Source organism: Microcaecilia unicolor, chromosome 1, assembly GCF_901765095.1.
Source record: "Microcaecilia unicolor chromosome 1, aMicUni1.1, whole genome shotgun sequence".
Lineage (NCBI taxonomy): Eukaryota > Metazoa > Chordata > Amphibia > Gymnophiona > Siphonopidae > Microcaecilia > Microcaecilia unicolor.
The window spans coordinates 55,145,259-55,158,647 of NC_044031.1; the positions used below are offsets into that span (position 1 = coordinate 55,145,259).

The 13,389-nt window shown below is 46.5% G+C and overlaps 1 protein-coding gene across 1 annotated transcript in view; it reads right to left on the reverse strand.

The window, feature by feature from the left end:
- OBSCN (obscurin, cytoskeletal calmodulin and titin-interacting RhoGEF) overlaps window positions 1-13,389 on the reverse strand; it is a 472,877-nt gene that overhangs the window by 84,910 nt on the left and 374,578 nt on the right. The window contains exons 76-77 of the mRNA XM_030197417.1: window positions 12,059-12,227; window positions 1,053-1,134 (exon numbers count right to left, since the gene is read on the reverse strand). Coding sequence (XP_030053277.1) covers window positions 1,053-1,134; window positions 12,059-12,227 — 251 coding nt within the window. The remainder of the gene's footprint in view (window positions 1-1,052; window positions 1,135-12,058; window positions 12,228-13,389) is intronic.

The following is a 13,389-nucleotide window of genomic DNA, read 5'->3' on the forward strand; positions in this document are numbered from 1 at the left end:
AAATATAAACATCCAGTTATCCTTGAAACCAGACACTGTACAACTGGTTGAAATATATGAGAAGTTGGTCACCCTGGGCCTCAAATTCTAAGTACTTTAACCAAGCAGGAGAGATTCCTGCCCAGTTAAATCATGCTGAACTGTCGATAGCAGCACTTAACCGGGTAGTGCCAGCGAATATTCCTTAACTGGCTAGATTAGGGACAGTCCAGGGCCAGAGTTTGGGCGGATCCACAACTTAGCCTGTTAGGGTTGATATTTGGTCAGCTAACCGGATAAATAAGTTCATAAAGTTAGGACAGCAAGAAGGCTGTCCTATCTTTATGTACTGAGTTGACCGGGCACTAGTCTAATATCGACTGGTGTCTGGTTAATACCCAGGTCAGTGCACATACCCAGATATTCAATGCAGGAGCCGCGCATGCCCCAGATATGAATATTCAGGGTCGCTTTCCGCAGCTGTGAATGGCTTACAAGCTGTTTACCATCAAGAATGAATATTACTCCCGCCCCAGTGGCGTAGTTATGGGGGGCTATGGGGGCCTAGGCCCCCAAAATTTGCTCTGGGCCCCTAGTTTGGCTGGTGGGGGCCCCAACCCCAACAAGCTGAAGCCTTCATTCAGCACTGCTCAGTTTCACTAAAATGAGCGTGCTGGACCGTGAGGGGCAGAGAAAGCAGGGGAGGCAATGCAGCGCCGCTGGAGACCAGCGGTGGATGAATGCTTTAGCTGGCAGGGGTTGGGGACCCCCCACCAGCCAAGGTAGGTGTGGCAGTGGTGCTTCAGCTGGCGGGGGTTGGGAACCCCTGCTAGCCAAGATATGTACAACGGCAGCAGTGGGTGCGGACCAAAATGTGCCCCCCCCCACCTTGGGCTCTGGCCCCCTCCCAACTTGAGGTCTGGTTACGCCCCTGCTCCCCCCGTTCCTATACAATAAAATGTAGTTTCTCTATAATGGGTCTTTAATTTTGTTCATGTTTGCTAAGCTAAGCTCAGCATTTCTGACCAAAGGTTTTCCATACCTACAAAATAAATTGTTTTAATAATATTTACCTGCCTATTTCCTCTTCCACATCATAAAAGGAGTGTAGTTTTCTTCTACTACTCTGCTTCTTTGTCAATTGGTCTTTCTTTTCTTTGGAAATGTAAACACAAAAGCAAATTCACAGTCATGTTATCATGGGTGGCACACCCACACATTATTATTTCATTCCTACATTGGTATTCATTCAGCACAACTGTTAGATTATCCTCGGAGGGAAATCTGAGGCAACTCATTAGTGCTTGTGAAAGGAAACACTTTCATGCATTACAAGATTGGTATGGAGGTTAAGAAGATGTTCTATCTCTCACCGTAGCACCCTATGGCATAGGATCCGACTCTATGGGTGCTTGAGCACCCCCAATATTGAGAAAATTCCTTGTAAGTGTCCAGGGAGGGGTTATTTCCATTGGGCTTAGCACCCCCAATAATTTTGAAAAGTTGGCTCCTATGGGGTCCTTTCACAAAACTGCAGTAAGCACTAACACATCCAATAAATGTAAACTCAATCCCAGCACTCAAAATCTCCAACATATGTCACAGGTGCACAGTCCCATCACTCTGAATCATTTATTGAAAAACATGTACAAAACTTCTCCATTGCTTCACATATTCATTTTACACTCAGGACCTGTGTCAACATGGCCAGGTTTCACCATAGCTGCATCAGGACAATGACCTTGAAAAAAACCCCACCACAACGCTCATCACAGCAAAAACAGTCTTATTGTGGGCCAACATGGTAAATTTGTGATCGGTGCACACTTCCCACATGCTAAAAAACAGATCTATTTTTTTAGCGCTGGCGGTGGGTCAGGGGCGGAGAGAAGGCATGTTCTGCACTAATCGCTTAGTGCAGCTCTATTGCCGTGCACTAATTAGTGTATGAGCCCTTACCGCCTACGGGTGGTGGTAGGGACTCGTGCGCTAATGGGAAAATTAGCATGTGGCCATTAATTCAAAAAAATACAAAAAGTGGCCATTTTACTCATGCGGAAAAATGGAATGACCCACATATTAAGGCCATTTATTTTTACCACAGTTTGGTAAAAAGGCCCCTATGTTTGGTGATATTTAGGAGGGATAATGCGAGACAGCACTAACTATCCTTCTTGAATAGGGTTAGCTAGGAAATGAGCTCCAATTTTATGCCTAATTGTGAATAACATTGAGAATTGAATATGTTCCTAATGATACACAAATCAAATACAAAACTCACAATTCTGTAGTGTTCCTGCACTTGTATGTTTGAATATCTGGAGACATCTGACATATGAGATGATCTTAGGAAAAGCTACCGACTTCCAAATTTCCAAATATGAATACGCTGGATTCATTTTGTGTCTTTTTGAACCCAACGCAACAAATGCCGTTCACATCACAGGCTGCATCCTACCCTTTGATCACTCTTCTGTCTACTGAAGCAGTCCTTGAGAAGGGTTAGGTTTTCAGGATATCTCTCATGAATATGCATGAGAGAGATTTGGACACAAAAGAGAAGATCCAGTACCCCTGTGGACATCAAAGACTACAAAGAGAACGCAAGGGTGACAAAAGGACTGAAACTGAGAAGACCTGGCACTCCAGACAGACAGGTTACTTTATTATGGTATCTGAAACTGATAACTCAGTTGATCTGACTGGGCACAACCGTGTTTTGATGAACAGGGCCTGCGTCAAAGGGTCTGCTATGTCTGATTGGATACAGTAAAGCAGCAAATGATTACAAAGGCAGTAATTGAATGGTAAGAAAATCATCACGCTCAAAACTGACTTGCCTCCAAACTACCATCTGTTTGGAGCTCCAGGTTGCTCAGTTTTACTCATTTAGTTATTCCTGCTTTCTATTTTTGATCTTTGAGATAGATTTGCTTGTACACCACCTCTATTATAAGCGAATCGCGCTCACATACATATTCATGAGGAATATCCTGAAAACCTGACCTGTTTGCAGTCCAACAGAACTGGGAGTGAATATTACTACTCTGTGGGTATTGTAAAATAATGAGCACAAGTCTGATTCAGCAGCAACCATGGGAATAGGGGTAGGCTAAATGAAGTGCATAAGATGCCACTTGATGGAAGAGCTCTGCTGACATATTCAATAGCACTGAAGATTAACAGGCTGGGGCAGAAAGGAAATGGGTACTCCAGAACCAGTCTGGGCACCACTGTTTTAAATACCATGGAGGTCTTTTACTAAAGCTTAGCTTGAGTTATTTGCAGCAGGCCCCACAGGAACAAAATGGGCCCTGCTGCAGATAACTCAAGCTAAGATTTAGTAAAAGACCCCTAGTGAGGAAAGGGCTGGTTCTAATCCCTACATAACTCTCCTGCCAGCAAATGCAGAGCAGTCATGTTACCCTGTTCCTGGAGGGAGACTTTTCGGTCAGTTCTGGTTTTGAACTTATACCCTGAAGCAGTGTGGGATTTCTAGTCCCTGATTCTATCCACTTGAAATCAGTGCTGCAGGACCCATAACACATCAGGACAGGGCTGTTAGAAAACCAGGACTGACCAAAAGCTCCCTCTTAAAACAAGGTAGCTTGGCACCTCGGCAAATACTGATGCAGAGAAGAAAGTAAAAACATGTAAGAAGATTTTCTGGGGATTCCTGGGTCTTCCATTACTTTCTCATGGATAGGAGAGGCCAGCGCCATAACCGGGGGTAGGTGAAAGGGGCAGTGGTCCCTTTTGGAAATAGAAAACTGACTGAAAAGCAGGAATAGACTGATAGTCCTATTGCCATCTAGGCTGGGGGAGGGAATAGAGATCAGGGGAAGGGAGAGAAAGAGGAGCAGGGATCAGAGTGTGGGCAGGAGGTATATACAAAAAAACCTTGCCTGTGATAGCGGGGATGGGACGACTTCCCTATGAAGAAAGACTAAGGAGAATAGGGCTTTTCAGCTTGGAGAAGAGACGGCTGAGGGGAGACATGATAGAGGTATATAAAATAATCAGTGGAGTGGAACAGGTGGATATGAAGCGTCTGTTCACGCTTTCCAAAAATACTAGGACTAGGGGGTATGCGATGAAACTACAGTGTAGTAAATTTAAAACAAAGCGGAGAAAATCTTTCTTCATCCAACGTGTAATTAAACTCTGGAATTTGTTGCCGGAGAACGTGGTGAAGGCAGTCAGCTTAACAGAGTTTAAAAAGGGGTTAGACGGTTTCCTAAAGGAAAAGTCCATAAACCACTACTAAATGGACTTGGGAAAATTCCACAATTCCAGGAATAACATGTATAGAATGTTTGTACTTTTGGGAAGCTTGCCAGGTGCCCTTGGCCTGGATTGGCCGCTGTCGTGGACAGGATGCTGGGCTCGATGGACCCTTGGTCTTTTCCCACTGTGGCATTACTTATGTACTTATGTGGTGGATGCTAAAATGCTTAGTAACAGCTCTGGGAAGGGCCTAAGAAGAGAATAGAAACATTTTAATAAAAACTGAGATCAGTTTTTCAATCTCATACAAGATAATCCAGGCTGATTCAGAAAATTGTTTTGAGTTACTCAACATAGTAAGCAAAGCTGCCAGCTTGACCAGTTCCAGTGGGGATATTTCAGATCAGTATTAGTTTTCTAATGACATCCCTAGTGTGGTGTGGTTGTTTCTAGTCCCTGATTCTACACACTGAAATCGATGCTGCTAACCTCATAATGCATCAGATCCAGGGCTTTTTTTGAGGGGGTACTTGGGGGTACTGAGTACCGGCACCTTTTCCATTATCTGCTAAAATTGACCCATGGACTCCAAGCTTTAATGAAAGAGCTCAGGCTCTACACACCAATTCTGCCTTGTCATAGATTCTGTGACTGGTTGCAGGAGGCCTGGCTATTGTGGGTGGGTTCCTCAGTGATCACCCCCACCCTTGAAGGGTGGCCTGGCATTTGAGTACCGGCACCTTTTTTGCTAGAAAAGATGCACTGATCAGATCTGATTGTCAGAAATCCAGGAATGGCTTAAAATGGAAGTGGGTCAACTGGCAGCTATTTATTTTATTTGTTACATTTGTATCCCACATTTTCCCACCTATTTGTAGGATCAATGTGGCTTACATAGTGCCGGAGAGGCCTTTGCAGGCTCCGGTGTGAACAAACACAGGGTAAGATCAAGTTCATGTTGCACAGCCACATTAGGGAATCGGAGAACGGAAGAGTTGTGTTATGTCCATTACGTGCTTTCGTTTGGTTGTGTTGCAGAGATTAGGCATTTAAATTGGATTGCTAGGGTATGCCTTTTTAAACAGGTTGGTTTTTAGTGATTTCCGGAAGTTAGCGCAGCTAGATCACTGCATGCAAACCGACTGGCACGTGGTTATCGCATAAGCCCTTGCTGCCTACAAATAGGTGTCATTAAGGGCTCATGTGCTAATAACCATGCATTAATGGGGAAAGCGCATGGCCATTACAAGGAAAACTGGAAAATGAGGCCATTTTAGCACCACACTAAAAGTGGCCTCAGCACGTGAAAGACCCACACGCTGGGGATAGCTTTGCAAAAGGGCCCCTTAGATTGTGAGCCCACTAGGGACAGAGAAGGTACCTGCATATAATATACGTCTTCAGATGAACTGTGAGTCTACGTAACTAGTCTCCATAAGTGCATTGAGAATACACAACATAAGGAAATCAAACATATAAACGGCAAGTGACCGACTTACCTGCAAATGCGCAGTAGAGACTTCCCTCTCTGACCCACCCTTGCGTCAAGACTTGATGACGTCAGAGGGCGGAACAGAGAGAAAACGGAGTCGGAGTCACTGTCGGACGCTGCCGCCTGGAAACGAACATCACGTGCACCAACCTCCACCCTCCCCCCCATCCCCGCCGCCGCTCCCGCCCTCCTCCGCATCGGGCCCCCTGCACTGACCTGATAGCGCCTCTCACCTCCGCGTGGAAGCGCTGCAGGCAGCAGCAGAGCGATCTGCTGCTGCCTGTAGCGCTTTCACACGGAGGTGAGAGGCGCTGTCCGGTCAGTGCAGGGGGCCCGGCCCGGAGGGGGGAGGGAGCGGCGGCGAGGAGGGTAGCTGGAAATCTCGCCCATTTTTACGGGCTTAACGGCTAGTCCTGTATAAATTTGCTCTTCACCTGCACATATCCCCACACAGAGCTCAGCGAACTGGACTACTTACCTTGGCCTCTTGTCCTAAATGCCATTGTGTAGATGCAACCCTGGGACATATGTTCTGGATCTGTTCACCAGCAGCATGTTTTTGGAAGCAGAATTTGGCTACTTCTTGGGCAATGTGGAATTGTACAGTGTGTCATAATCTGTTGTTGCTCTTTGGGCACTATAATTTGAGTGACCTTGATCCTCCTGGATTTTGGAGGGTTTTTTTCAATGGGCAGATTATTGTTTTGGCTGCGTGCATCTAGCCCTTTTCTACAATACTGGCGTGGCCTTCTTATCACCCAAATTCATTTAGAAAGACAAGGAGGACATAGACTTCCTGAACCCAAAGGTCATGACTTCCAAGCCACTTGGGAGAAGTTTTGGTTGACATTGCCCACTGGGGCCTGTAGTCGGCTTCTTAACATGCAATGATGTTAGTGTAACATGAGTGATTTCTTACAGGATGCCTATGGGATATGTTATGTGGGGAAGGAAAAAGAAGGATGGGTAGGGTAGCTGCTTACCACATTTTGGAAGTAGTTTGTACAGGATTTATTATGTTGGAATTTAATAAAAAAAGATGTAAACATAAACGTAAATCACTTTGGTTGTACCACAGAAAAGCAATATATCAAATGCATCACCCTTACCTTAATATACCATTTTAAATGGCTGTTTACAAAAGCTCATTAAAAAATAACCATGCAAGGGAAAACGAAAGCAAGAATACCAGTTGGTAATGGCACAGTACATTTGACAACTGGCTAATTTCTGTTCAATGCTATATATAGAGAACAAACTGCTTATCCATCTGGGTGACATTATTACATAACCAGGGCTTCTAGTCTTATGTGCTCATAAATTGTAGAGTTTGGTGTTTATTTTTCAGCTAATTAGGGGTGCTTTGAGGGTACAAAACATTAGTATTATTGGTATTTTCATACCGCAGGTACTATTTCTGGGTTAACTTTTAAAGTAAAATCAAATATGTATATTTATGACACAGGAGACATCAGCACAGTCAAGGTACAAACACCGAGCACAGGATACAAGACAAGCCAGGGGAGGGGTGAGAGAGTCCTAGATGAAGTGCGGGCTTCCCAGTGTTTATCCAATAAACATCTGCTTTTATTTTTTGTGATGTTGTATCAGTGTTTATCAATAAAACACCGATTCAAATAAAATGAAAAAAATAAATACATTTTAAAAATCAAATCAGAAGTCCTAAATATAACAAAGGATGGTGGATACGGACCTATTGGCCCATTCTGTCTGCTGCTGTCCATGCCTACACTACTCTTGCGTAAGATTTTTCCTAGCTGTCATAAGTCAGCTATAAGACCTTTGCTACCTACAGTGCTCTATGGTCATCACCCTTCTCCGCCCTTATCACATACCACTGTGTTAAGTATATCTCACAGCTGTCATCTGTACATACCTGACTACTTGCGGGATATTACTGCTTATCCAAGTCTCTTTTGTTATCTACTATCTTCAGTTCTCTACTGCTCAGGGTAGATTAGCATACAAGTTTTCATACCTAAAACAACACCTACAACCTTGTTCCTCTCTATTGATACAATTTTGAGATATTCGTGGAAAAAGCAGTAATTTTCATCCATAAATTATATATATTTTCCTATCAAGCTGTTATTTTTGAAAGTCTTCACTACATTTTTTAAGTTTCTATACAGCTTTGGGAGATGTCACTTTCATTTTGGGAAGAAAGGCCAGTAGCAGGCAGACTTCTACAGTCTGTGTCCAGAAAATGGCAAAGACAGATCAGAATCAAATATACATATTTCATATCACATTCGTATCATATGCTATGAATGTAGGTGCTGTGCATCTCAATGAGGGAGAGGAAGATACAGTAGCAAAGCCAGACAGCTAATTTTGGGTGGGCCTGAGCTCAAAGTAGGTAGGCACAACATTTTCTCTTGACCTCCACCATCCCTCCACTCTCCACCCCTTCCCTAGCACCTCCCAACTCAAAATATAAATACTTTAGCTAATGAGGATCCTCAAGGTCTGTCAGCTGAATACTTCCTCTGAAGGTGGCCAGCAGAAATGTCCATTAGCCACCAATGCCAACACTCCATGCATGCTTAGTTAGCAGTGACTCAAGGATGCTGCCACCGGCTGAAGAACTTCATAGAAAACAGTTTTGTCTGCCTTTGGAGGAGGTCCTCAGCTGGAGATGCTGGGGGATACCCACCAGCTAAGGCAAGGGCCAGTGTTCCCAGTTCAATTTTTGTCTACATATTTTTATTTTTAATTTGTGATCCCTTGTTGTGTATTTGGTGAGGGTATGTTAGTGGAATAGTACTGGCAGGTGGGTAGATCAGAAGGGAGGCAGGGAGGAGAGGGGATCCAGGGGGCCCCCTTCTTTATTTTCTGACCTGGGCCCTAGCATGTCTAACAAAAGACCTCAGTACAAAAGAAGCCTTACATTGACAATCCACGATTGTCCTCTTAGTAAGCTGTAATATAAATATCCACTGTGGGTCTGTGCATAAAAAGATTGAATGGGCTAATGTTGAATTTGATGTAATAATGCTCAGTTATTCAAAGTTGTTAAATCGCAAGAGGATTGTGAGAAATTACAAGAGGACCTTAGAAGACTGGGAGATTGGGCGTCTAAATGGCAGATGACGTTTAATGTGAGCAAGTGCAAAGTGATGCATGTGGGAAAGAGGAGCCCGAATTATAGCTATGTAATGCAAGGTTCCACGTTTGGAGTCACCGACCAAGAAAGGGATATGGACGGCGACATTGATGATACATTGAAACCCTCTGGTCAGTGTGCTGCGGCAGCTAGAAAAGCAAATAGAACGTTAGGTATTATTAGTAAAGGAATGGAAAACAAAAATGAGGACATTATAATGCCTTTGTTGTGCTCCATGGTGCGACTGCACCTCGAATATTGTGTTCAATTCTGGTCGCCGCATCTCAAAACAGATTAGAAGTTAGGAATTAGAAAAAGTACAGAGAAGGGCGACAAAAATGATAAAGGGGATGGGATGACTTCCCTATGAGGAAAGGCTGAAGCAGCTAGGGCTCTTCAGCTTGGAGAAGAGACGGCTGAGGGGAGATATGATAGAGGTCTATAAAATGAGTGGAGTGGAACGGGTAGATGTAAATTGTTTGTTTACTCTTTCCAAAAATACTAGGACTAGGGGGCATGCAATGAAGCTACAAAGTAGTAAATTTAAAACAAATCAGAGAAACTTTTTCTTTATTCAATGTGTAATTAAACTCTGGAATTCGTTGCCAGAGAATGTGGTAAAGGTGGTTAGCTTAGTGGGGTTTAAAAAAATGTTTGGCCAGCTTCCTAAAGGAAAAGTTCACAGACCATTATTAAAATGACTTGGGGAAAATCCACTGCTTATTTCTGGGATAAGCATAAAATGTATTGAGCTTTTTTGGGATCTTGCCAGGTATTTGTGACCTGGATTGGCCACTGTTGGAAACAGGATGCTGGGCTTTATGGACCTTTGGTCTGTCCCAGTATGGCAATACTTATGTACTTTTGTACTTATGCTCTCCTTTTAGGAAACCTACAAGGTAACACAGGGCCTCTCTCTTTCTCTCTGCCCTTCTCCCTTGCATCCTGGGTTCAACATCTCTCTCCCTCCGTGTAGCATCTCTCCCTCTATCCCTTCCACTGCCATGTCCAACATTTCTCCCTCTCTTGCCCCTTTCCCCCCATGCAGGATATCTCCCTGTCTTGCCCCTATCCCCCTCTGTGCAGCATATTTCCCTCCCTCCCCATGTCCAACAATTCTCTGTCAGGGCCACCGAGAGAGGGAGCAGGGAAGACAAAATTCCCCGGGTCCAGGCCTTCAAGGGGGGGGGGGGCGGCGCCACGGTCTCTTTCCTCCTGCTCCCAGGCTGCCGGGGCTGCAGTCCCCGGTCTCCACCCGCCTGCCCTCGGCTCCATCGGAGGCCCCCTTCTGTCTGCTACCGGGCCCCCTGCATTTGGAAAAGGGAGAGTCTCTAGTCTGTTTAAGAGCGATGGATCACCTCGGGCCTTCCCTCACTGTGTCCCGCCCTCGTCTGATGTAACTTCCTGTTTCCACAAGGATGGGGCACAGTGAGAGAGGGCCCAAAGGGAGGCGATCTGCCCCTTTCACACAGAGGTGAGGCGCTGCTTGCTGGTGCTGCGCTGCCGATTTGAATGCAGGAGGCCCAGTGGCGGACGGAGGGGGGGCTGTAGACGGGGCTGGAGGTGGGCGAGTGGAGACTGGGACAGCAGCGGCAGGGGCCTGGGAACAGGAGAGGGAGGTGACAGTAGTAGCGATTGGGGGGATGGCGGCGGAAGGGGCCCCGGGTGCGGCCTTGCCCCGGGCTCGACTCAGTCTCTCGGGAGCCCTGTTCTCCCTCTCTTCCCTTCCTTCCTCCCATTGTCCAGCCTTTCCCTAGCATCCCCGGTTTAGATTACCCCTTCCCCCCCATCTACCTTAACGAGCTTCTCTCTTCTAAGGTGCAGCGGCAGCAATTCCTACATGCTGCCTGCGGCTGGCCCTGAAGCCTTCCTTCTGCCACTTTCCGGGTTGGGGGGGGGGGGGTGGGAACACAGCAGAGAGAAGGCTTCTGGGTCACCCACAGGCAGCATGTAGGAATCGTTACCGCTGCGGTGACCCTTTGAAGAGAGAAGCTCGTTAAGGGAGGGAGAAAGAGAGATGCAGGACCAAGGGAGCCCAGCTTGCTTCCCCCATGCCAGCTGTCAGGTGGGCTAGAGCTCAAACTGGGTGGGTCTGTGTCCACCCGTGACCCAGGTCCAACCACTGTTATGCTCCGGGAAGACTTTTTAAGATTGAAATTAGCGAGTAACATGTTTTTAGTTAGTAATATTGTTGGATTGTAGATTTCATCATTTATTGTGTTAGAATTGTGACAATAATGACCTTACATGTGTAACATCATAAGAATTTTAACAGTCTGTGCTGTTTGAATTCTCCATGCGGTGCACAGTTCGTTCATGCATCCCTGCTTGCATTTTACAGCTGCAATTTCCATAGGCTCTTATCATTGAGCAGATAGGCAGCTTGAAGCAGTGACGATCCTAGGTCGGCTAACACTCGGGGCAGATCGCCGATGCGCACCCAACCCCACACCGGCGCATCAACCCCCCCGGGTGCATTTTTAATTGCTGGGAGCAGCCGCGCGGCTCTCGGCTCTGCTGGCTTCCTGCTCCCTCTGCCCCAGAAGAGGAAGTAACCTGTTCCGGGGCAGAGGGAGCATGGAACCAGTGGAGCAGACAGGCGCACGGCACCCTCCCCAGCGGCGTGCACCCGGGGCGGACCGCACTCACTGCCCCCCCCTTCGTACGCCACTGCATTATTGTATAAAGTGTGAAGTGTGGTGCACAGCTTGCCCAGCCTCCTAGGGAATCCTAGTCCCGGCTATGGTCCCAACCAATGAATAATGGTGTGCACCCCTCTTTCCTAATTATCCCGGGCATAGTTGAGGCAGTCGCCTAGATCACCTCAAAGTGGAGGTTACACATGAAACAGGAATGAACTGGTTTATACAGCCTGTGTGATGTCATTTTGACATCTCAATCAATACAGACCAGACAGGTCTAATGTTTGTAAAATAACTTTTGACTACCTTGCTGATCTAGCAGCTCTCACGGATTCAGATAAATTATCATGGAACAGCTTAAAGACTTTTACAAATAAATACAGCGACATTTTAAAACTGATATACAGAGTAGTGATTGCCAGGTATATTTCTGAAATACTGCCTGATAGTTCAGATTTCTTATGGAATGAACTGGTTCTGCTAGCAGTGAGCTTCTGTTATAGAAGAGCGGATCAGAAAAACATCCTCCAGTAAAATGTCCTGCACAGCATATTGGCAACTGATAGCATTATAGTCAGTGAATACAGTTACCTTCATGTATAACCATCTCGGCTTTGCAGGAGACCTCTCCCCCAACATTTCTGGCAACGCAGGCATAGATGCCTCCATCTTGCTGCTGGGCGTTGCTGACAAGCAAGGAGTGTTTTGTGCCTTCCTTAATGTGGCGGATTCTCTCACTGTATCTCAGCAACGCATTGTCCTGGAAGAAAGACGGGGCCTTTCAGAGCTATGCCAAGTTGCCATTTTTGGCTCAATTATACTTAGAAATGTGATACCTAAAGAGCACTTTCTGAAAGCATCTTTGAGCTCCACTTGTGTCTGACGGTTCTAGGTCAGTTCGCACCAGACAGTTCCCACTCACCAATTCCCTTCTGGACAATTTCCACCTAGGACAATTCCCACCACACCAGGGAGGACAATTCCCACCCATAACCCCAAAAATACAAAACACATTAGGACAAGTAATCTCCCTCTCCTCTTCCAGATCACTTGGGGGGCCAGTACCTCCTCACACCCCCCGCCAGGGCCGCCGAGAGGGGGGGGGACAAGGGGGACAAAAGTCCCCGGGCCCGGGCCTCCGCAGGGGGCCCACTGCCAACGCAGTCCGGCCTGCCCGCTCTCCGACGCTCCCGAAACTAAACTTTAAGCACCTCCCTCACCTTCGCAGCAAGCAGCGGTAGACCTCTCCTTCCTTCTGTGTCCCGCCCTTGCCTGTCGTAATGTCCGTGAGGGCGGGGCACGGAAGGAAGGAGAGGTCTGCCGCTGCTTGCAGTGAAGGTGAGGGAGGTGAGGCACTTAAAGGTTAGTTCGGAGGGTCCGGGGTGGAGAGAGGGCCCGGCCCGGCGACCTCGGGTGGAGGGGGGCTCGGCGACCTCGGTGGGGGGGCCCGGCGACCTCGGGGGGGGGGCCCGGGGGCGGCTTTGTCCCGGGCCCGGCCCAGTCTCTCGGCGGCCCTGTCCCCCGCCCAACATTATCTTTTACACATCCCTTTCCCCTTCCAGACATGCAGTTCGTGTGTGTGTGTGGGAATGCTCCCTTACACATCCCCAAACTAGGTTTCAATCTAATTCATGTTTAAACTGTTATAAATAAATAAATAAATAGATAAATACAAACTGTAATGCCCCCCAAACCCTCTCTAACTAGGTTTCAACGTAATTCAGCCCCTCAAAATGACACACTGATTACTATTCATAGCAAATTACCACGACTTACAGGACCTGATAGAAGAAAGAAGCTACAGTTGGTTAAAAAAAAAAGGCTAGGGAGGGTGGGAAATGACTGGGGTGAAATGTCCTTGGTGGGAACTCACCTGATACCATGACTGACTGCTGCTTGTGCTTATAATTGTTTTACTTTGC